This window comes from Lemur catta, chromosome 15 (assembly GCF_020740605.2).
Source record: "Lemur catta isolate mLemCat1 chromosome 15, mLemCat1.pri, whole genome shotgun sequence".
NCBI lineage: Eukaryota > Metazoa > Chordata > Mammalia > Primates > Lemuridae > Lemur > Lemur catta.
In genome coordinates, this window is record NC_059142.1 from 38,642,856 (window position 1) to 38,666,931 (window position 24,076).

General features: G+C 41.3%; 4 protein-coding genes across 8 annotated transcripts; all 4 read right to left on the reverse strand.

Moving 5' to 3' along the window:
• Positions 1–2,849: 2,849 nt before the first annotated feature.
• LOC123621182 (keratin, high-sulfur matrix protein, IIIA3-like) lies at positions 2,850–3,233 on the reverse strand. The gene has a single exon (XM_045527018.1). It carries the CDS (start codon positions 3,231–3,233, stop codon positions 2,850–2,852), a length of 384 nt encoding a protein of 127 aa, XP_045382974.1.
• Positions 3,234–8,860: 5,627 nt separating this feature from the next.
• Positions 8,861–9,293, reverse strand: LOC123621183 (keratin, high-sulfur matrix protein, IIIA3-like). Its single transcript, XM_045527019.1, has one exon. The coding sequence runs from the start codon at positions 9,242–9,244 to the stop codon at positions 8,861–8,863; it is 384 nt and encodes a 127-aa protein (XP_045382975.1). The 5' UTR covers positions 9,245–9,293.
• Positions 9,294–18,075: 8,782 nt separating this feature from the next.
• Positions 18,076–18,744, reverse strand: LOC123620898 (keratin-associated protein 4-12). 4 transcript variants are annotated; one of them, XM_045526471.1, is made up of 3 exons: positions 18,461–18,726; positions 18,326–18,370; positions 18,076–18,250 (listed from the first exon to the last, which is right to left on the reverse strand). In XM_045526471.1, the coding sequence occupies exons 1-3, from the start codon at positions 18,724–18,726 to the stop codon at positions 18,076–18,078; spliced, it is 486 nt and encodes a 161-aa protein (XP_045382427.1). The 4 variants fall into 4 exon arrangements, with proteins under 4 accessions (XP_045382427.1, XP_045382426.1, XP_045382425.1 ...); XM_045526470.1 differs by having other exon boundaries at positions 18,076–18,234; positions 18,328–18,744; XM_045526469.1 differs by having other exon boundaries at positions 18,076–18,535; positions 18,581–18,726.
• Positions 18,745–23,265: 4,521 nt separating this feature from the next.
• LOC123620899 (keratin-associated protein 4-8-like) lies at positions 23,266–23,853 on the reverse strand. Of its 2 annotated transcripts, XM_045526474.1 has the most exons (2): positions 23,681–23,853; positions 23,266–23,560 (listed from the first exon to the last, which is right to left on the reverse strand). In XM_045526474.1, exons 1-2 carry the CDS (start codon positions 23,851–23,853, stop codon positions 23,266–23,268), a joined length of 468 nt encoding a protein of 155 aa, XP_045382430.1. The 2 variants fall into 2 exon arrangements, with proteins under 2 accessions (XP_045382430.1, XP_045382429.1); XM_045526473.1 differs by having other exon boundaries at positions 23,266–23,853.
• Between the last annotated feature and the right edge of the window lie 223 nt (positions 23,854–24,076).

Genomic DNA, 24,076 nt, shown 5'->3' on the forward strand with positions numbered 1-24,076 from the left:
TAAGATAAGGCAGTCTCTAGAAAGCTAACAAGAAGAATTCTGAGAGGAGGAAATCAGATGTAGTTAGAAAATTTTTTAAATGATGACCAAGAACATGTAGAAAGAAATTGGACTTATAAGTCTTTTCATTGATAAACTATCAAACTCATTGTGTACATACTGAAAATGCAAAGGTTTTGAATATCATACACTTCTTTTTGAGAACCTTTTAGCATATTTCAAGAAAAAATACTTTCTACGTGAGGTAGCTTATTGTTTTATTTTAAAAATATACGTGTCTAGCTTGAGTTGACAGTTGGGGTAGGATGATGATGTCTTCCTCTCTTCCAAACCCCTTAGAGTTTATTCATTCCATCATTGAAGAAATAATTTCTGATTGTATTCTATGTGCCAAATATTGTGCAGGTCAGTGGGAATCAAGTGGTGAACAAAGTCAATGAAGATCCCCACGCTCACAAAGCTTAACCTGCCTCACTTCTCTCAACAGGCAGGAAGATATGCCCAGGCATACAAGCCGAACATTCCAAAAGACTCTTTTCAATCAGATGTTGGGAACCCAAAACATATTTCTCAGGGAAACAATAATGGTTAGTATTCCCAACCAGCCTAAAAGTGTTTAACAACATCAAAAATATATCCAGTATGGATTAATGTTATCACTATTTCAGCCACATTGGTATTGTTTCAATGGTAAAATGTACCTGGAGTTCAAAACTAGCATGGTTCTAACCATGGCTACATTTCTCCGTCTTCTCAGCAGCAGTAAGGGTAACTGAGTCCAAGCTTGTACCACTTGCTGCTTGGACAGCCAATAAGTTGAGAGAAGAGGTGTTGGGGCAGGGAAAGCAACTTTTATTTGGAGAGCCAGCTAATGGAGAAGATGGCAGACTAGTGTCCCAAGAACCATCTTAAGTTAGTAGGAACTTCAGCCTCCTTTTTACATTAAGGGAAGAGAGAAAAGGGGGAGGGGATTGCAAGAGGGCATCAGCAAGGGTCTGGGGAGGTTGTAAAACGTCTTTGTTCTTGGTCAGTTAACTTTGGAGGCTGCGGGTCAGGTCGCGATGTTCGTATAAATCTTTAACATGGCACTGTTAGCTTGTGTGCATGCTTTCCTTACCTCCCTGGGAATTAGTTTTGGGAAAGGGATGGTTATCATCTTTCTTCTAAGGTTGAACTACAAACTAAATTCTTCCTATAATTAGCTGGCCCTACATGCAGAGCTAAGCAGAAGCTTTTAACCTAAAGGATATTATTGCAGGGGGTCAGAAGCAAAATGGAGCTAGTCATGCCAAGCCTCCCTTCCACCATTATAATTTCTCTACTGTCAAAATTTTATTCCACAACTTTGTGGAATTGGGGTAACAGGGGGTTATCTCTCATCTGGCTATTCCCTGATGGACAGGGTCAACGAGGGGACACTGTGGAACGAAGCTGTTTGCCCTGATTAAGGAAATGTTCTCTAGTGTCTTTTTGTGCAATAATGATCATCAGCATCTCCTTCTCGATTTGCTGGTTGTGTTCAGACCTGTACAGCTCTTGGTTATAGAACATATAATAACTTTTGCTTGTATGTATATTATTATAACTGAAAGAAGAACAGTGAGGACTAATTTAAGGATGTCTCTTAGGATTGAGTGGATTCCACTAGGCATCCAAGAGAATAAGTCTGCAAACCAGTCTCTGAGTGTATCAAGACTAAACCAGCTTTCTTGTTCTAAGGTTTGTTGGAGCCAGGTAGCCTGTTGTCTCATTTTGTCAATATGGGTCTCTATTTTAGAGGAGGAATTAATATAAGTGTAAGAGGTAGTAGTAGTCACCGTATAGACTCATCTTTGTTCTGTAAACATATAGTTTAGGGCAATGCAGTTATTAAGCACTATTTTAGCAAGGGAATGTAATGATTTTAGTAGACTAGTAAGAGCAAGAGTGGTTTTATTAGCAAAAGTGTTTGAAGTCTTAGGCAAGTTTCTCAATATATGTTGATGAGTAGCTACACCCCACTAGAGAAGGAAGGAGTAGTCAAAGAAATGTTTATCTCTGTCTGGAATTTTCCCTAGGAGATCCCCAGGTACTATTTGACATCAATCACTGCAAGTTTTCTGCACTGGGAAACAAATGGGGTAGTACCTTAAGCTTCCTCCTTCTTATCTTGTGTGTGGATTATTCGTAAGTTGAGTTGATAATCAGAGACACCTGCTATAGTCTCACTATTTCCTCAGCATCACCACAAAACCTGTGGCTCGAAATACGATGGTGCATTACATGAAATGATCTGAATTATTTGAATTGCTATTAAAATTACAGAACTTACACTTGAATTTTTTCCTATTTTACAGCTCAAAAAAAAAATGGCCCTTAGAAAATCCTTCCTTTCATTCTTCTAATTCTGCATACAGTAATGTGGCTAGAAACAAGCTTTTGAAGATAAATAACAGACACATATTTGCATCCCCAGAAATAAGATTTTATTTTATTTTTCATGCAAAAACACAGCATAAAAATAATATTATCTTGGAAAAAAATATCCCATCTGAGGACCCTGAAATAGTAGAAAAAGGATAATGAGTCCATGGGTTAGAGCTCTTTTCAAGAGGAACTTTGATCTTTGTTCACTCATTTTTTTTCCAAGCCAGGAATTCAAATGATGAAAGCTGGAATTTTTCTAAAGATCATCAAAGAGGGCCAGGATTAGCTGCACAATTATGTGGGAAAATAGATACGATGTTGTTGTTGAATCAGTTGTTTAAGAACAGGTAGATTGCAAAGGTGGAGTCTCTCATTTGATCCGGAAGGGGCAGGAAGAAATTGCACAAGATTACAAGCAGCTGGGAATGTTTCCTGTTGGGGTCTCAGCAGCAGGGGGAGGTCCTGCAGGTGGTGCGGCAGGGGGCCGGCTGGCAGCAGGGGGGCCGGCAGCAGGGGGACTGCACAAGGACAGGCTGGCAGCTGCTGGTGGCCCAGCAGCAGGGGCGGCAGACCACGGCCGTGCACGACGTGGGGCAGCAGGCGATGGGCCGGCAGCAGCCCTCCTGCAGGCCGCAGGGGTCACAGCACACGGGGCGGCGGCAGGGCTCACAGATGGGGCGCGTGCAGCGGGGCACGAAGGTCACTGGGCGGCACACGGTGGTCTGGCAGGACACTGGGCGGCAGCAGCAGGGGTCGGGCCTGGGCTGGAAGCAGCCTCCTCCGCAGCTCAGGGAGGAGAAGCTGGGGCCACAGCAGGAGCCGGTCATGGTGGTGTGTGGGGCTGGGCTGGGCTGGGCTGTTGAGAGGAGCTGGGTGTGCTCAGGTGTGATGTCCTCCTGCTGCTCTGGGCCCTTTATATACCCTGGCCAGGTGTGATGACCCTCAGGACACAAGGTCATTTCCTGGAGTTGTGGTTGCCCATTGAAATGATAACTCTGGATTCAAATGCTGATGCAGCAATTCCCAAATCTCTAAAGGATGCTTTCCTTTCTGTCTGCTTTCCCCATTGAAATGAATACTTGATGGTTTAGATCATCAGAAAAATTACTCATCCATCAGCCAGTCGTTCTAGACCATGTCATGTGACAAGTTGACAGTTTGAAGAATCCATTGTCGGCACCATCACATTTTTCCTCTTGTTCCCCGTCCGTGACAAGACGTGAGATTGTGATGTTCCTGAGTCACAGGCCTGGTTTCTGACTGGCTTTGAGATGAAGCAAGGATTTCTAAAAACCCAAAATGGCTTGTAAAAGATGTGTATCTATTCTGCTATGGAAAGAATAGCTCAGTGCTTCTGTAAACCAACATATTGCTTCACTTTGTTTATAAGAAAATAATCACCAAAGCCACTTGAGTGATTTCCTTTTAGTAATCTGAATTGGTCTAAACTCATAAACACTCAGGAGACACTTACTATGCAAATGGTATTATACTATTTGGAGGTGGAGTGGGAAAGGAAAGAAAACTAAGGTAAATTCTCAATAGTTTCCTATCACAGTAATTTTAGGAAGGCAAGATAAAGGTAAATAAAACAATTAAAGGGAAAGGACTTTTCAGGAACAATAAGGTCAAACTAAACAAGGATTTTTATCATACTGTGCCTTTTTCAATGCCCTTCCCTGGTCTTGGAAATAAAATTGAAATTGGGATATTTCTTGCCTTCTAGATGTGACATAAACACTTGGATCTGTTGAGAATATTTATGAAAGAATCAGTTATCTTTCTTTAGTGGGTGCTTTGGTTTGTTGGCTGAGGGTTTTGATTGTTTATGAGGTGTGAAGATGGGATTATGAAAACGAGGAATTGAGTGATCTGGTAACTGATAAAATAGTTCTGTATTTTTCAGCCACAGCTAAGAGGAGTGGGTATATACAAAATAAATTCAGAGTTGGAAGGTAGGTTAAAGATAACATTGCCCAAGGGTTGCCGAAGGCCTTCAGGTCAAATTTGCCTCTGAGGTGTGTTGTGTTTTGTGTGTTTATTTTTTTTATACACCAGTTGGTTCACCATAGCCCTGATACTTGAAGGCCTTTGAGTTTATGAGCCATCATAGTCCGTTATAGTTTTTGGTGGACCAGATTTATGAAATGATTTCTGCAAGGTCGTATGGATAAAAGAGTGGCAAAGCTTTAACAATACCCCAGGTCTTTGCTTGAGTATAAACACTGGTGAGTGACTCCTAGTCACTCGCAATAGAGAACATGTGGCAGTAGTTATTAATAATTCTATTCCATCTAGTGAAATAAAATAAGAGCTTGCTTGATATATAGTTCAGTATACTCTTCTTTGTTTTAGAATACATACCGTATGTATATGTACATAGAAAACATGCCAATATTAGGAATAGAAAATGTGGGTTGGGGAGGGGATGGGTGTATACATACATAATGTGTGCGATGCACACTGTCTAGGGGATGCACGCGTTTGAAGCTCTGACTGGGGGTGGGGGAGCGCAAGGGCAATATACGTAACCTAAACTTATGTACCCCCACAATATGCTGAAATAAGAATTAAAAAAAAAAAAGAAGAAAAGAAAAAAAAAGGAATAGAAATATGTCTGTAAACTCACTGCTTTTGTTAATTAACAAAAGGACATAGTACTAAAATTTTTGTTTTCTAAAATTATAGACTGTCAGAAACCTGCTTTTCCAAGTCACATCAGTAAGAAGGGAACATCTCCCTCTTGCCTGGGCAGGATCTAAGTCATTTTGACATGGAGAAGCAGCCTCAGTACCCAATCCAGGTGCAGAGTTTCAGACAAAAGACTTTTAGAAAACACCCCCATTTTCCTTAACCAGGCAGTTTCCAATGAAAGAGAACCCTGAGTCTATGTCACAGCCCAGTCCCGGTGTTAATTCTTTTGCACGTAGCCTTGTTTTGCCTTGAGCCTATCAAAACGCTACTTCACGTAATTTTGCCAGAACTCCACCATTCCTCAAAATCCTATAACATTTCTCTTCCTTTTGGTAGGATGCCCCACGGTCCTCAGGTGTGTGGGCTTCCTTGCTGCAACACAATGAATAGATCTAAGCTTACTGGACAAGGGCTGTGTCCCTGGTCTTAACCGCATGGGCATTTTTTAGTCATATTATTCAAGTTCCACACATTCTGCGAGTGTGTAATCACCAGAGTGGAAACATGTAAATCTTAACCACAGTGATAATGAATCGTGAGATTTCTGTGGTTGGATTGAAAAAGAATGTAGTGATGGTGACATTTTGTGCCGGTGAGCCACGCCCTCATCTTAAGAGTTTCATCAATGGTATTTTTTTAGGAAGGGACTTGGGGGCCACTGAATGTTGGGAAACTTTTTAAAATTCTCGAAACAAGAATATGCATTCCCTGGGGAATTCATTCTCAGAAATAGTCTTTAAAATATCTTCCAATTATAAGAGTCAGAGATGGGATGGGGAAGATTGAAGGGAAAGGGGCAGGAGGGAAAGACAGAGAAGGGTTCAAATCCTTCCTCCACCAGTTCGCAGTTGTCTAAATTAGAGCCAATGACTTACTCTCAGCCCAGTTTTCCCATCTGTAAAATGGGCAGAGTCTTTGGTGCCTGCTCTTCTCCATAGCCTGGTTTATCATAAAATCCATACAAACATGGAAGACAGCGGTAGATATAATTTATTGAAAAGAGAAAATATTTTAGTTGGAAAAGACAGAAAAACTAAATGATCAGGGAACTGGTGGAATTTGTCTCTGGAATTCAAAAAAATATAAATATCTCTTCTGAATAGTTTAGAACTAGATATTCATCTGCCTAAAGTCAGAGAAGACTAAGCCAGGTAATCTTTTGGGGTCTATTGCAGCTTTTAGTTGTTTAATTCCCTTGAATGGTTCAGTGTGACAGAATCTAACTATCAGATACATGTATTTTGCCCAGCCCTTCTTTTCTCCTGATGCTAAACCCCTATTCATAAATCCTGTAATCTAGGATTCATTCCTATGGACTTGCAGAACCAATTTTGAAAGATCCCTTTCATTCTGAGACAGCCTTAATATAATGCCAAGTTGTTATGTTTTTTGCCTTCTTTATTATTTGTTTCTGTCAGTAGATGTGGACTGTCCTGAAAAAATTACAGTTTAAGTGTGGTTAGTAAAGCCTTCCCCCAAATTCTTTCCCACTTGAGATGATTTGATATGACTTGATAGCCTATTTGATACAGTGATGTTTAAATGCACTACGAGGAAGAGAAATGAATGGTGTTGGGTGCTAAGTAGGAGCTGGCAGTTTACATACATCAAAAGTCATAAAAGTCATCTAACTTTCCCAGCAATCGACATTGGTAAGAGTTAATTTTTCCATTTTGCAGATAGGTTAATTTATACCGATGCTGAAGCTTTTGCTTTAAATATCTACCTTTTAGAAATCTTGTTGGAAAGACAATTACCCTCCAATTTAATTGGATTCAATAAATAGAAATCAAGTACCAACTATGTACTAAATATTGAGCTCAGTTCTGGGAGCTGAAATACATTAACTGTGGTCACTTCCTTGGAGGCAGAATGATAGATGATTTCAATACAATGACCTATAGAGAGGGAGGTAAACTTAAGATGCTATTGGAACATGCTGGGGACATCTAGCTTAGCCTGATCTGTGTGTGCATTTGCACACATACATGCATGTGTGTATGTGTGTTTGTGTGGTGCAGGGGTTAGGACAGGACTATTGGAGAAGACTAAGGTGATTCTTGGAAATGAATCAGAGTTAGATAGGGGAAGGAGGTGGAGGATAGGAGTGGGTGAAAGACTATTCCACATAAATGAATGAACGAGAGCAAAAGCAAAGACGTTTGGAACTGCAAATGTTCAGTCACTATGAGAAGTTCAGGATTGCTTGAAGCAAAATTTAGTGGGGAGCATGAGACATGGATCTGGAGAGATGTGCCAAGGACAGGCGTCAGCGGGCCCAGTGTAAACACGTGTCCTACCCCCGTGGGCAGTGTGAGGACTAGTCTAGCTCTATGGTGCCACCTTCAAATACTCATACTGGGATTGCCAGCGCCTCTCTCTTTTCCTCTCCTGTCTTCCTCATCATCTCCGTCATCTTCCTCTTTGCTCTGCTTCCTGTTCATCACCTTGCCTCCCCCTCCACATTTTCTTTAGTCCACTGCCTCTTCCTTCTCATCTCTTTTATGCTGATGTAATTTTATTCCACCCATGACAAACTCAAGGTGCTTTCTTTTTGCACTTTCACTTAAAGGCATTTCTCCCCTAAATCAATCCAGTCTAGCAGGTACTGTTTCAATTTTATTACTGTATTTCCCCCCCCCCTTTTTTTTAACTTTGAGTGTTTTCGTTATGGCTTATTATAACACATATTCTTGGAAGGTTCCAGGGCCACCCTTCTTAAGCCCTGAAGGAGCTCAAATCTGGGTCTTACTCTGAGATAATTCTATCCTGAAATTCTAATGTGCATGAGAATCATATGGAAGTGATAATATAAAATGCACATTCTTGGACCCCATTCCCAGAGATTTTGATTTATTAGGTTTAAGTTGGGGCCTAAGAATGTGCATTTTAATAGGTATCCCAGGAGATTCTAATATGGGTGATGTGTGGACCATATTTTGCAAAACACTACTCCAGGGGCTGTGGTAAGAAGGTACAATGTGCTGTGCTGGTGTGTCTACTGCCAGTGGCCATTCTGGGCTTAGCATGAGGTATTCTCACTCCTTCTACCCTTCTTCACTAATATAGTGTTTATTTTTTCTATCCCATCCAGGGATGGGGAACCTGAGCCTTGGGGCCACATGTGGCCCTCTGGATCCTTGAGTGTGGCCTTTTGACCGAATCCAAATTTTACAGAACAAATCCTTTAAAAGGGATTTGTTCTGTGAAGTTTAGATTCAGTCGAGGGGCCAGACTTGGGGATCTGAGAGCCACATGTGGCCGTGAGGCCACAGGCTCCCCACCCCAGCATGGGATTTCTATGGATGAGATTTTGCTTAGGTCAAGCTTTGGTTCCCTTATGCAGATTTTGAAATCCTACTCATTTGTGTACACTAACAAACATGTACCAATGCATGAATCATGGAGCAGGGCAGTTTGCTATGCCAGGAAAAAGTCGTTTATTGACAACAGTGAGCAACACATTACAAAAGATAATGGGGAGGGTTTGAGTAGCCAGACTCATCAGAGCTCAGGATGGGTTTGCAAAGTCCACTCTGGGAACTTTTAAAGGTCGATTTACTGTCTGTGATGACTTCTGCAGACTTGGCTAAGGGTGATGATGGACAGCCACTTGTATCAGACTGCATCCACATGGTAAGATGTAAAAGTAACTATCGTCACCTTGTGAAAAAGAAAATCTACCCTTCTTTCAACTTGACTAAAGCATCAAATAAGTGTTTAGGCTCCGGTGTGTTGCTCTGTGGGGACAGTGGGGGTCTCAGCAGCAGGGGGAGGTCCTGCAGGTGGTGCGGCAGGGGGCCGGCTGGCAGCAGGGGGGCCGGCAGCAGGGGGACTGCACAAGGACAGGCTGGCAGCTGCTGGTGGCCCAGCAGCAGGGGCGGCAGACCACGGCCGTGCACGACGTGGGGCAGCAGGCGATGGGCCGGCAGCAGCCCTCCTGCAGGCCGCAGGGGTCACAGCACACGGGGCGGCGGCAGGGCTCACAGATGGGGCGCGTGCAGCGGGGCACGAAGGTCACTGGGCGGCACACGGTGGTCTGGCAGGACACTGGGCGGCAGCAGCAGGGGTCGGGCCTGGGCTGGAAGCAGCCTCCCCCGCAGCTCAGGGAGGAGAAGCTGGGGCCACAGCAGGAGCCGGTCATGGTGGTGTGTGGGGCTGGGCTGGGCTGGGCTGTTGAGAGGAGCTGGGTGTGCTCAGGTGTGATGTCCTCCTGCTGCTCTGGGCCCTTTATATACCCTGGCCAGGTGTGATGACCCTCAGGACACAAGGTCATTTCCTTGTTAATCTTCTGGCCAGTTAAGTGAGAATTTAGCATTGACCAATGGTATTTTTGGTCTCCCTTCACCTCATACATATCCATGCGTGTACACCACAAATATTCCTTCATTTTCTTTCATCGCTCATTCTTACCAAATTTAGACCTTAGATTCAATTCTGATGAATTTGCCTTTGAACTATTCCTAACCCACAGGAGAGAAAAGAATGTGTTTTCTAAATTAGTATCTCATCACTCTAAAGTTAGCATTTTATTTCTTGTCTTCAAAGACACAATTACCACCCAAACAGTGACTTGCCTCATTAATACTCATGGACATGACAGCAGCAGGTTAATAGCATCATTCTAGCGCAGACCAGCAGTCATCTGCTTCCCAGGTATCTCTGTCCGTGACTCACTAAAGGCAGGTGTGTGGATGTTGGTGTAAGGAGGGACCACACAGAGCCCTGGATCCCTGTCACACTGGTCTGGTCACTCTCCCCTGAGTAGGACCCGGGCTTTGCTGCCCTGATTTTGATGTCTCTGTTCACCTGGAATGCCCTCCTCATCCTTCCCACCCACACTCAACTTGTACCTGGATTGTAAAACGCTCTTCAAGGATCCATTGCAGTTTTTATCTTTGTAATTTATTTGGGATTAGTCATGGCATGTGTAGAATCTGGGAAGGGATTGTACAGAATATATAGGTCTATGCCCTCGTTTTACAGCTGAGGTGGTGAGGGTTTACCAAGGTCACAGTATGAGGTCTGAGTTCCAAATCTCCTCATTCATCCCTAAGTGGCTTCTACTGTGGGTTTTATGCTTATTGGCTCAGTAAACTGTGCTCTGTGGATGGGGGAGAGAAGATGTATGAAAGTAAGTAACAAGGTCCTTTTCTCATTTCAGCAGCATCATTAGAAGTGATATTGAAAGAGAATTAGGGAAACATTTTACCTCAATGACAGATACCCTGAAAGGGTCTCAGGACTTCCATGTGGGTGTCCGTCCTGTGTTCCAGCCCCGTGGTTTCTCTCTGAGCATCGATAGAAGTTAACTTCTTATTGACCTGCTTGTTTCTTTGATGTCAGTGTCAAGGTGTAGTCTGCTTTCCCTTGGTAACACATTGTGGAAGTGTGAGATAAGCCCTTGTCTAATTCCTTTGTTGTTATTTATTTGTACCTTCACCCTATACGTTACCCTTTATGATGAGTTCCATAAATGTACCTCTTACTTTTGAAGTAGATCTGCACTTTTCCTTTGGATCTGAAAAAAAAGAAAAAGAAACCTGTCCAACTGACCCCCATTTTCTTTCTATGATTACTAAATGAAAACAGAGGACAAAAAGCTTGCAAAATACTACTCAGATGCTTTTTAGGGATCATTTATCCTGGTATTACCCCTCTCAAGCTGCAAGTGGCAGGTTTTTTGTTGTTGTCGTGAGGGAATTAGTCCAGTTTTTCTTCGGAGATACCATAGAAGACATCGTAGATGTGAATCTTATCAAACTCATTCTCTCTCTTTCCTCACGCCCAAGATTCCCTCTTGCTTCCTTTATAATATTAGTTTATTTTTTACTGTACAGACTAAGTAATTTTCTGAGATAATTGGCTAGTGTTACTTGCAATATTCTAGGCAAAATCATATTATGATTTGGTAAAAGAATAATATTTTCTAAACATTTGTACCCCCGTAAGATGCTGAAATAAAAAATAAATAAATAAAATATATATAAAGTCCATAAAAAATATTTTCTGATTTGTTTACAAATAACCTTTGTATTTACGACCAACTTATGAAATTATCATTTTTTGAGCACTTGGTATATTCCAGAGACTGTAGCTAACAGGCATTTTACATAACTTATCTGATTAATCATAATGATCAATTGAAGTAGGCATTATTATACTCACTTTATAGATGAGGAATCCAAAGGTTAAAGGTTAACGATTTGCCGAAGGCCACACAGCTCTTAAATAAAAAAGTCTGAATTCAAATCCATGTATGTCTAACTCGTAAGCCTTTGGTTTAACAAATATGCCTACAGAAACCAATGAAATTCTCCTCCAATTTAATATAAATAGGTTTACTTCGTACTACCCATTAGAGCTTAATTTTATCTATAAAGCTAGAGATTTATTAACCTATCCCCTCCAGAAAATTTATTAATATTTAAAATAAAACCAACCTTGTCATAAATACTTGAGTGCCCCGTATTTTTAAATTTCTTTGTAGGAAACTATGTGCTCACCTTTGCATACTGATTGATGTATCAAGCTAGTTTCTCATTGTTATCATGGTTGAATTAGGCGGCTATTGCTGCATAACAGGCAATGACAAACCCTCATAGCATACAACAAAAAGTATGTATTTCTTGGTCACATACCTGCAGGTCAGTTGGGGTCTTGCTGACTAAGAGTGGGCTTTGATATTGCCACCGTCCATCTGACAGCCAAGATAGCTATTAAGTGATTAATGGGTGGGTTGGGTATACAGCCTGGATACGCTGGACAAAGGAATGATTCTGGTCCTGGGCGGCATGAGATTTTATCACTGTTCAGAATGGCATGCAATTTGAAATGTATGAATTGTTTATTTCTGGAATTTTCTAGTTAATATTTACAGACTGCAGTTGACTGTGGGTAACTGAAACTGTGGAAAATGAATCTGCAGATGGGGGGGGGGCAACTGTAATAACGTTAACAGAGCATTGAGGGTGGTTCTGGTAAAGGCTCAGAAGAGAATAGCCATAGGAAATATCTGAATCTTCATAGAGATTGCTTAAGTGGTCCTGAGCAGAACACTGGTAGATATACAACCAGCAAAGACTATTCCAAGGAGGTCTCAGGTGGAAATGAGGAACAAGGTATTGGAAACTGGAATAAAGGTCATCCTTGCTATGAAGTAGCAAAGAATTTGCCTGAATCGTGTCCATGTCCAAGAGCTTTATGAAAGGCAGAATTTAAGAGCAATGAACTAGGTTATCTGGTAGAAGAAATTTCTAAGGAAGATGTTGAAGGTGCTGAATGGCTTCGTTTCGGTGCATGTAGTAAAATGCAAGAGGAGATAAACAATTTAAAGACAGAATCTATCATTAAAATCAAAACAGAACATAAAGATTTGGAAAATTCTTAGCCTGGCCATGAAAAGAAGGAAAAAGCATGCAAAGGTGTGGCGAAGTGACCCTTTGGTGAAGGGGTTACAATGGATAGAAGGCAGGTGCTGTACTCAGGACAGTGGGAGAATGACCCTGAAGGCATTTTGGGGATCCTGGAGGCTGCTCCTCCCATCACAGGCTCAGAGTATTAGGGCCTTGAGAACAGAAAGGTCTCACAATTCTCAGGACTACATTGAGTCTCTGCTCCCCACATTCTAGCACAGGGACTGTTGGCTGCCCCAGGTGTAGCTCAGGTGGGCCCAGGTGCAGCTTGTGCCACCACTCCAGAGGGCACAAGTGGCAAGCTTTGGCAGTGTCCATGTGGTGCTGGCTCTACAAATGCACAGAAAGCAGGAGTTTTGGGGCCCTGACAGCCTCCACCTAGATTTGAAAGGATGTTGCAAACAGCCTGGAGACCCAGGCAGAAAACTATCATTGGGTGGAGCCACTGCAGGGAGGCCCTACCAAGGCAATGCCTAGTGATACTGTGGGGTTGGAGCAGCCACCGAGACCACTGAGACCCCAGAACTGTAGCAGTGTGCAGCACCAGCCTGACCGAGCTGCAGGCATGACACTCCAACCTGTGGTAGCTGCTACATGGGCTGAGCCCAGCAAATCCATGATGGTGGGACTGCCCAGGGCCTTGGGGGCCGAACACCTGTCCCTGTGTGTCCAGGAGGTAATACATGGATTCAAAGATTATTCTGGAGTCTTGAGATTTAATGTTTACCCTGTTGGCTTTTGGACTCACTTTGGACCAGTTATCTCTCTTTTCTCCCTTTTGGACTCGAAATGTCTATCCTCTGCCTGTCCCATTATTATATTTTGGAAGTAGATATACTGTTTAATTTCACAGGCCCACAGCTGGAGGAGAATTTGATCAGGATGAATCCTGCCTTGAGTGTCACCCATATCTGATTTATGTGAGACTGTTGATTTTTGACTTTTGAGTTGATGCCCGAACAGTTTAAGACTTTGGGGCTATTAGGATGGAATGATTGTATTTTGCATTTGAGAAGGATATGAATTTGGGGGACCAAAGGTGGAATGCTATAGTTTGTATGCATCCCCCCAAGTTCACATGTTGGAAACTTGATTCCCAATGTGGAGATTTGGGGAGATGGGAACTAATGAGAGGTATTTGGGTTATGGGGACACCACCTCCTACATCTGATTTGGCCTAACGATTTGTTGTGACCAATAGAACATGGTGGAAGTGGTGTTCGTGGTGTTGTATGAGTTCTGGAACATAAGCCTCAAGCCTTGAAGCATCACTTTTGTCCTCTTGGGACAATTCTACCACCATACAAAGAGCCTAGTAAAGCCTGCCAGAGAATGAGAGGCCACATGGAAAAGAACTAAGGCACTGTGGTTGACAACTAGTCCCAACTACCAAACCAGTAAAGGAGGTCATTTTGGGCCTTTTAGCCCCAGTGGAGCTTTAAAATGATGCAGTCGCATGAGTGAGCAAGATCAGCAGAAGAATGCCCAGCCAATGCACAGAATGGTGAGAAATAGCACACTTTTATTGTTTTCAGCTATTAAGTTTTGGGGGTGGTTTTTAACATAATAATAGGCAACTGAAGCAGTCTGTTACATATTCAGTTTATTTATATATGGGAGCAATTGCCCTTGTGGAGACAGTGACCTGGGTGTCCCCTTCACATGAACTCCTGCAGTCCAGCTTCTCTGATTAGGAAGTTGCATAGAAAATATTTAAATAGTTGAGAAAGTGTGAGGCTGTGATACTGCTTCAACTTTCAGTTAAATTTTTTGTTTGACAGTTTTTATCAATAGTTATAGAACATTATTGTAGAAAATAATTTGTGGTAGTATCCAAAACTGTTGCAATTTCAAGTTCTATGTCAGGACTTGAGAAGTGTAGACATTGTTCACTGTGTCAATTTTGATCTCCTTTGTAGAATTCTCACTTCAGTTCTTCAGTGTGGGTAGGTAGAGTCTTGGGAAGGAGTAGATTCACAACAGATTGTGAGGGGTCAGGTCTCAGGACTCCTCAGCCTCTAGAATCATGTGACCCAGTTTCTTACAATAAACCTGCCTATCTGTCTATCCATCTATCTATCTATCTCTCCTATTGATTTTTCTAGAGAAGCCTGACAAATACAGCTGTTATATAGTATTGAATTATTTTTCTATAACTACTGATATGATCATATAGTTTTTCTCCTTACATGTACTAATATCATAAAATTCATTTAATTATTTTGTCATTTTGAAGCATTCCCTAACTTCTAGGAAAAATTCTAGTTTTCCTAGAAAATATGATGAGTTATTTCTTTTACATATTGCTAAATTTCATTTACTACTATTTATTAAATTTTTGCATCTAAAATCATCAAAAATACAGGCCTATAATTTCCCTTTATCACACTGTTCTTGTCTGCTTTTGATATTATGGTTGTACTAGCCACATAAAAATGAATTGGGCAGCTTTTCCTTTTTCTCTATTCTTTTTTTCCAGTTTGAATGGGAGAGGACTTCCTTTAAGGTTTAGTAAACTTACTTCTAAATCATTGTGGGCCTGGTATTTTTAATATCAATGAGTGTGGAGGGTCGATTTTAGATCATAAGGTTACTTTCTTTAGGGGTTATTGGTTTATTTATTTTTTTTATATCTTCTGGAATTAATTTTGTTAAGTAACATTTTTCTAGAAATAGTAAATTTAATCATAATTTCCAAACATATTGGTGTAAACTTGTACATAATGTTCTAGCTGGTTTTTAAAAATCACCAGTCTTTTGGTAACAGGTTATCTCCCTTTCCAAACATCCTACTTGTCTGTCAGCCTTTTAGCCTTTCTCTCTCTCTCTCTATGAGGTCAGTTTTGCCAGCCTTTTTCTATTTTATTTGGTCTCTATCTTTATTGTGTTTAGACAGTTGATTTTATTAAACTTTCATTTAAAAATATTTTGTTACTGATTTTTTACATTTCCCATGGGAACTTTCCTTCCCCATTGGGTTTATGGACTGATGGGGTGGGACGGGAACGCAGTAGGAGGGGGATCTCAGAGCCTGACTCCAAAGCCTGACCTCCAGTGTGAACCCATAATGCGAAACTGCTCCGGTGTCATTGATAAGCTAAGATAAAATACAAGTTTTTCATTTTCCCAATTTGATAAACAGAAATAGTTTTGAACCTGTAAACCCCCTAGTATTGTAGTTTATAAATTCAGCCATGATTTCAGAACTTACGATGTTGTGATAATACTCCTAAATCTTCCGTGTCAAATGTAAATTATATTTCATCCAATTGTGTTCCATCTTGATTCAAATCAGTTAAGGCAGATTCCAAATGAGTTATATAAGGAGGGTATTTTATATTTCAAGAAAGCCTCATGACTGTATGATTACAATCTGGGTAACATTTCTCTAAAGTCATCTGAAGAAACGTAAAGCTTATCAGTGATGTCTGAATAAATAATCTTAAATGTGATTGGTTCAATAATTTAGGGCCATTTCAAAGCCTGGTAATAGGCTAATCTCAATATAGGTAAAAAGATCGAGAGCAGGTGCTCCTACCAGAGGGCTATGTCATTTAAGATCAAACTTGACTCAAGCATAACATAAGCGATCCATGTAACCAAAAACATTTGTACTCCTGTAATATTTTGAAATAATATTAAAAAAGAAATTAGGAAAAAAATAATAAAAAAAAGATCAAATCCAGACACCAGTCCTGGAGATTCTAATTAAAATCTAACCCCAGCTGAGAACTACTCAAGGCTATGAACTGATTCCAATTTAAAAAATCCTCAAAAAGAGAAAATGAGTTTTGAAATTTCAGCTTTCCAGTGGTAATATATGTTAGAATGTTAAATGTGGAGATATTTGAATTATCAGGAAAATCTTAAGAGACCACACGCAGATATATAACATATTATCCTGGTGAAACACAATTCAATATGCATTTCTTCTCAGCAGAACTCAGTGGTAAATAAAACCCACTTAGTGGTGATAAATTCCAAAATATTATTTATTGAATGAAATGAACTGAGTACATTAACATTTTTATAAAATTTGTATAGGGTATTTTTCTAGTTTCATTGGCATGAGCTTTTTATTTTAGAAATTTGGTTTTACCCTTTTTTTCCAGAATAGGGCCAATGGTATCAAGAGGTATAATGTGTTAAGGGTACGATGTGTTTTAACGAAGACATGAATTAAATCTGTCCTAGTTTAGGATTTTTTTTTTCCAATTTTGATACATTTGTTAACTAAAGTCCATTGTTTACATTAAGTTTCACTCTTTGTATTGTACACTCAGGGGATTTGACACGTGTGTAATGACATGTATCCACTGAAGAGTATTATACGGAATAGTTTCACTGTCCTAAAAATCCCCCATGATCCATTTACTCATCCCTTCCCTCTTTCTCTCCTTCCCATATGATTCCCTGGCAATGATTGTTCTTTTTACTGTCTCCATGGGTTTGACTTTTGAATAATAGCATATAGTTGGAATCATACAGTATGAGACCTTTTCAGATTGGCTTCTTTCACTTAGCAATATGCTTTTAAGTTTCTTCCATGTCTTTTTGTGTCTTGATATCTCATTCATTTTAGGTGCTGAATAATATTCCCTTTAACAAATGTATGACTGTTTATTCATTAATCTAATGAAAAACATCTTCATTGCTTCCACATCTTGGTAATTATGAATAAAGCTACTACAAACATTTATGGGCAGGTTTTTGTGTAGGCCTAAGTTTTCAACATATTTGAGTAAATACCAAGGAATGCAACTGATGGATCGTATGGTAAGAGTATGTTTAGTTGTGTAAGAAACTGCCAAAATGTTCTCCAAAATCATACCATTTTATATTCCCACCAGCAATGAATGAGAGGTCCTGTTGCTCCATAGTTTAGGATATTAAGACAAATACATATGCATGCACACACATACACACACACACACACTTTTGTTCTAATATCTTAAAATTACCTATAGTTGATATAGCATTTATTTTCAAAGTGATTTCAACATGGATTACTCTTTCCTATATTAGTGTAAAATATAATTGCTAGTTACTGAGTAGAATGATTGTGAAAACAATAGAGAACCATGCCAACAAATTTTTATGTGCAGAAAAGTTTATTAAAAAGCAGAGAAGTAACAAAACTTAAGAGATTCACTCTAGGAGAAAATATAAGACACAGCTGGACCCCTGGTGTGAGGGTGTGAAATCAGTGCCAATGCAAGCCCTGCAGACAATGTCCACCTCTTTGGGAAGGATAATCTAGAGCCCCAAAATGATAAGCAGAATGAGAAATTTAGAGGATTAGAATAATTTCTTAGTGGATTACAGATTAATTTATATTTGGTGCCATCATTGGAAGGGAAAGAAAGCAAGAGAGGGAGTTTAAGATGAACCAGAATATTCTCATGGAGCCAGTGGGATGGTGATGGGCGCATTGCAAACATGAGTCCATCCCATGGAGTGATGTCAACCAGATTCCATGTGTCCTAATGGTCAGCACAAAAGAAGGGTCTATGTCTATGGGGACAGGGGTGAAGGAAGAAGTGGGCCTAGGGTAGCTGGCTCAGCAGCAAGAGGAGGCACAGCACAGGGGGCGGGGGCAGGTGGAGATGACACAGGTTGGGCGATAGCAAGTGGTGTGGCAGGAGACTCGGCCACAGACTGGACGCAGGCAGCAGCAGGGGCAGCAGCAGGTGGGCTGGCAGCAGGTGGGCTGGCAGCACTGGGGCTGGTAGCAGCTGGACACACAGCAGCTGGGGCGGCAGCAGCTGGAGATGCAGCTGCTGCGGGGGCAGCAGGTGGGCTGGCAGCACACAGACTGGCAGCACTGGGGCCTGCAGCAGCTGGACACACAGCAGCTGGGGCGGCAGCAAGTGGTCCTGCAGCAGGTGGTCTGGCAACAGCTGGGTTGGCAGCAGGTGGGCTGGCAGCACACAGACTGGCAGCACTGGGGCCTGCAGCAGCTGGACACACAGCAGCTGGGGCGGCAGCAGGTGGTCCTGCAGCAGGTGGTCTGGCAGCAGCTGGGGCGGCAGCAGGTGGGCTGGCAGCACAAAGACTGGCAGCACTGGGGCCTGCAGCAGCTGGACACACAGCAGCTGGGGCGGCAGCAGGTGGTTCTGCAGCAGGTGGTCTGGCAGCAGCTGGGTTGGCAGCAGGTCTCCTGGCCACAGCCCTGGTCAGAGCAGACGGAGCCACAACAGGAGCTGACCATGGTGTCAGAGGGTAGAGGTTCTGGGTGGGTTTCTAGGAGAGTGAAGATCTTGGGTTTGGAAGTCTTCTTGGCCGTATCCCCTTTTATACCCTGCTGAAGGACTATTGTCACCATGTCATTATTTCCTTGTTATTATTTACCCCACTGGAGAACTTAATCATTTAATTACATAATTCTGTGTTTCTAGTTAAATAGTCCAAAATAGAGAAAACAGTACATTTCCTTTTCCTGGTGTGCTGCTGTGTTTCCAGTTGACACACTTTAACATTTCTTCCTTAGTGGGAGGCACCTGTCTCTGGCCTATGCGTGGTCTTTGAGAAAGCACTGGTCACATGACCCTCTGACGTATTGTTTTTGAGTGTGACATTTCCTCCTATCTGTACATTGCTCCCTGCAACTCATGGAACATGGTTTTCACAATGCTAATGTATCTTTTGTTGTCAAAGAATGGTCTGGTCAGGTGAAACATTGGAAAGGAATTAGAAGGAAAGACTCATTTGAGGGAAGATGTCCCATCTCTAGTGGGAATGACTGTGATCCTGTGTGGGCATCTTGGATGGCCAGGGTGGTGGTCAGACCCCAAGGAGATTTTACACTCTATGCCAGATGTCATTCTATGAGCTGAAGCACTTATCAATGTCTAATTGTTTCTAAATAGCAAAAACACATTTTTTCTCTATATCTTCCAGGATAGGCATTAAGAGTAGGAAGTTTTGATTTATCTTTTGATCACCAAAATCACACAATGGATATTTCACTTACAGAAGCATTTGTTATATATAAACAAGATTTGAATGATAGGCCTTCGATAATTAATATATATCCAAGATATTCTGTTGGCTACTCTGGGTGTAGAACAAATAAACTCTCTTCTCTTTCCTATAGATACTTGAACAAGGCAAATGTATAAGAAACAGAGTTTGGCAAAAATTAAAGAAATTACAATTATTTTCATTAAACAACCAAAATCAAAGTGTATAGTATGTAGATAAATTCCATACACCTTCAGTGTATATGGTATCATTTGTTAAGTGTTCACTATGTACTAGGCATTGTGCTAAATATCTTATATTTATTTTGTTTTGTATCTTAATATAACTTTATGAAGTAGTATGTATTCTTACTACTCCTTTAGTAGAAGACTCAAAAGAAGCATGAAGAGCTTAGAACAAACAAACAAACAAACAAAAAACTTGTCCAAGATTAAAGAGAAAGTAAGCTTAGTATGTCTTAATGCAGCCAAAGAAAACGGGTGGAAAATATAACTTGCAAGCCTTGCTAAAGCTGTTTGATCTTCTTGGAATGTTTCTTCTTTCTTGGCAATTCTGTGAACTCCTACTCATCTGTCAAAACCCAGTTAAAATGCTTCCTCCTCATTGATAATCTTCCCTGATAAACGGCCCCATTAATGTATAATTATTCCCTGCATTGTGCTCCTAATTTGTCACATTCTACTGTGTCATAGTTATTTACTTCTGTTATTCCCCCTTGTGCAATGTAAATACCCCACCACTGCCAGGCTATGACATTTATTTTTGTTACCATGGTACTCAGTGCAGAGCAGGGGACAGAGGATGCTGGTGATAAATGTTTGTGGAGTGAATGAAGGCTTTTGATGACATGGGGCATGTAGTCGTTCTATTAAAATACATCTTTTGCCTTCTGGAGAAAAGAGAGGAAAACGTTCCAAACAAAGGGATCAGAGTTCCATTTAAGGAAAACTACCTTTATTTATGTAACATGTCACCTGATAAATAACATATGTGGAAAGTTGTGGAAATTAAGATTCAATTTATAGAATTAGACTTGTTTACAAATAACCATGAATACTGTGCTTAACACACACGCCTATATTCACACAGAAAAAAGATAGGAAGAAGGTGAACACCAAGTGGCAACCCTGGTTCTTCTTTACCTCTTGACTTTTAAGTTTTATTCTTATTGCTAGAAATAATTACTGTTACCAGTTTGATATCAATAATCCATAAATATTTGCTGAACATCCATTGTCTTAGCTTGAATTCTCCCCAGTGCAGACCCTGCGACAAGGACCAGATGGAGTGCAAATAGTTTACTCGAGTGGGTTGGGGTGATTCCAGGAAGCACAGGAAAGGAAGAAAACCCAAACATGTTTGTATTAATGATGGGTTAGCACTGTGGGCAACTGAGGAACCACCATGAGGACCTGCCTCAGGCTGGAGGCATTTGGCTGCCATGATTGTATGCTTAGAAAACCCTAGAGAATCAACTGAGTATTAGTATTAACTGTGAGGTCAGATAAAAGATGAATTTATAGAATTCATAGATTTCTTATCCATTAGCAGTAATCCTCTATAAATGTACTGGAAAAAATATGCTCAGAATTCTCAACAATAAATATAAAATTAATGTAAATAAATCTACTAAGCAATACACTGGCCCTGTATGGAGGAAAGTATTAAGGACAGAAAATGATATTTGAATAAATGTCAGAACAAGAAATGTACAACTAATGCCAGGTTTGTGAAAAAATACATATATGTGTTACATATGCATTTAATAAGGATGTATCGCAACTTAGAACAATCAGTCTTGAATGAGATTGATAAAGATTAATGATGGGAAACTCACCATTGGTCATGTATTCTTTTGTCTGTTTAAGTTTTTAAAGGGCATGGATTTGTGTATGAATGATATAAAAATCCTTAAAAAAGAATAAATGTGATTTATATAAAATTCACGATTTTCTCTATACATTATGTTAAATATGTTTTCTGCTGTTCTGTTTCTACTCCAATTTCTGTCATGCACTAAAAGATTAAAAGTACATTTCAGTCAATCATTTCAGCTTTAAAATTAGCTGTCATGAATTTCAAGTTGGTTTGGGGGACAAGTTGGAATCCCCAGGAAGCAGACACTGAGGTGGAGATCAGCATGCAGGAGGTTTATCAAGGCGTGCTCTAGGGTTTAACACTTGTGGAAGGGACGAGAAGGAAGCAGGACTGGACACTGGGAGAGATCAGACTGGGAGCAGTCTCAGTGGAGGTCTCAGCTGAACCTACAGGGAGTTCTGAAGATAGGATGATTCATTAAAGGCAGCCCTAGTTGGAGAAAGAAACGTGGGTCTTTGCAGTTCTATCCTGAAAAGAGGGCATTACCTTGGACACACGCAAAAAAATCAACCTCGAGCAATACCTCTGTGCTTTCACCAGTTCTCCTTCCTTCATTTACATCACCTGCCTGGCCTGAAGGTGGCCCGTCTACATGGCAGGATGAGCGCCCTACTGCAGCTCTGCCAGTCGGGATAAAGGGAGATAGATCCACTGCATGTGTGGAGAAGATTCATTGCACGCGACTGAGTAGAAAATACATAGACTTTGCTAAAACATCTATTAGCTGCTTTTATTGGCAAAAAAATATGACATATGGTATTTTATTTTTATTTCAGAATATAGTGGGGGTACAAGTGTTTTGGTTACATAAATTGCTTTTCTACCATTTGAGTCAAAGTTATAAGTGTGTCCAACACCTAGATAGTGTGCATTGTACCTGTTAGGTGTGAATTTACCCACCCCCTTCTCCCCCTTCCCACCTGCTTGATTTCCAATGAATGTTATTTCCATATGTGCACGTAAGTGTTGATCGATTAGTTCCAATTTAATGGTGAGTACATGTAGTGTTTGTTTTTCCATTCTCGTGATACTTCACTTAGAAGAATGGTCTCCAGTTCCATCCAGGTTGATACAAGAGGTATTAGTTCACCATTTTCTATGGCTGAGTAGTACTCCATGCTATACATACACCCACATTTTATTAATCCACTCATGTATTGATGGGCATTTGGGTATTTTAAACGATGATCAATTGTGTTCAATCTTTGCAAAAGTTCCTTGTAATTATATTCATGGAAACTCCATGACTTCGGTTTCACTCTTTTTTTCCTAAGGACTACAAAATGATGAGTTAATTTGCCTAAGACTAAAAAGACTTTTCTGGAGAAAACTGGGCAGTGATCAATCTCCATTGACTTCTGTTGGAAGGTTGACTAATGTGTGCTGTCTGTCCTACAGGTGTAGGCAAAATACAATTACCCAGGACCCAAATACAAAACCTTTTTAAAAAGAGAGCAAAAGTCACATTCAATTTTCAGTGCCAATAGAATAGAGGTTTATTTTGGTACATGGAAATAACAAGATACAAAAAATCTTTGCAAAAGACTATAAGGGAGAGACTTCATTGGACTTCAGTGCCAGAGGGCTTAAAATCTGTGGTCCTCCAGGTTTGGAGGCAATCTTCAAATTCCTTAAGCATGATGAATGGTTGTCCTGAAGACAGAGGGAGAAATGTTTTGGGGAAATTTATTAGTTTATTAGGAGATTCTCAATGAATTCATTTGGAAGGAGTTTGGACAGAAGTTAGGATGTGGACACTGAATTACTAGGAATAAGATTTGCCTGTGGGACTCAGATCAATTCTCTTGAGTGCTGCACATTTTTAAAAAGAAGATCTTCATCTGTGGGGAAGGAGGCAATAAGGAAGTGGTGTGTTCAAAGCAGAGATTCAGCAGCAAGAAGAGGCGCAGCACAGGGGGCGGGGGCAGGTGGAGATGACACAGGTTGGGCGATAGCAAGTGGTGTGGCAGGAGACTCGGCCACAGACTGGACGCAGGCAGCAGCAGGGGCGGCAGCAGGTGGGCTGGCAGCACTGGGGCTGGCAGCAGCTGGACACAGAGCAGCTGGGGCGGCAGCAAGTGGGCTGGCAGCAGGTGGGCTGGCAGCAGCTGGACACATAGCAGCTGGGGCGGCAGCAAGTCGGCTGGCAGCAGGTGGGCTGGCAGCACTGGGGCTGGTAGCAGCTGGACACAGAGCAGCTGGGGCGGCAGCAGGTGGTCCTGCAGCAGGTGGTCTGGCAGCAGGTGGGGCGGTAGCAACTAGAGATGCAGCAGGTAGGACGGCTGCAGGTGGGCTGGCAGCACACAGACTGGCAGCAGCGGGGCCTGCAGCAGCTGGAAACACAGCAGCTGGGGTGGCAGCAGGTGGTCCTGCAGCAGGTGGTCTGGCAACAGCTGGGTTGGCAGCAGGTCTCCTGGCAGAGGCCTTGGCCACAGCTCTGGTCAGAGCAGACGGAGCCACAACCGGAGTTGACCATGGTGTCAGAGGGTAGGGGTTCTGGATGGGTTTCCAAGAGAGTGAGTATTCTGAGTTTGATCTCAGCTTGTTGTCTCTTGCCTTTTATACCCTGTGGAGGGCTCCTATGACATGTGAAGAGTCTTCTTGTTTAGACAGTACTAATAGGAAATCAGTTAGTTTTAGTAAATTAGATAATTATGTTTATCTGATAAATATTTCTATATATAGAAAAGGCATCACTT

Excerpts from the sequence above, each read along its gene's own strand:
- LOC123621182 (XM_045527018.1), bottom strand. The coding sequence starts at position 3,233 with ATGACCGGCTCCTGCTGTGGCCCCAGCTTCTCCTCCCTGAGCTGCGGA.
- LOC123621183 (XM_045527019.1), bottom strand. The coding sequence starts at position 9,244 with ATGACCGGCTCCTGCTGTGGCCCCAGCTTCTCCTCCCTGAGCTGCGGG.
- LOC123620898 (XM_045526468.1), bottom strand. The coding sequence starts at position 18,726 with ATGGTCAGCTCCTGTTGTGGCTCCGTCTGCTCTGACCAGGGCTGTGGC.
- LOC123620899 (XM_045526473.1), bottom strand. The coding sequence starts at position 23,853 with ATGGTCAACTCCGGTTGTGGCTCCGTCTGCTCTGACCAGAGCTGTGGC.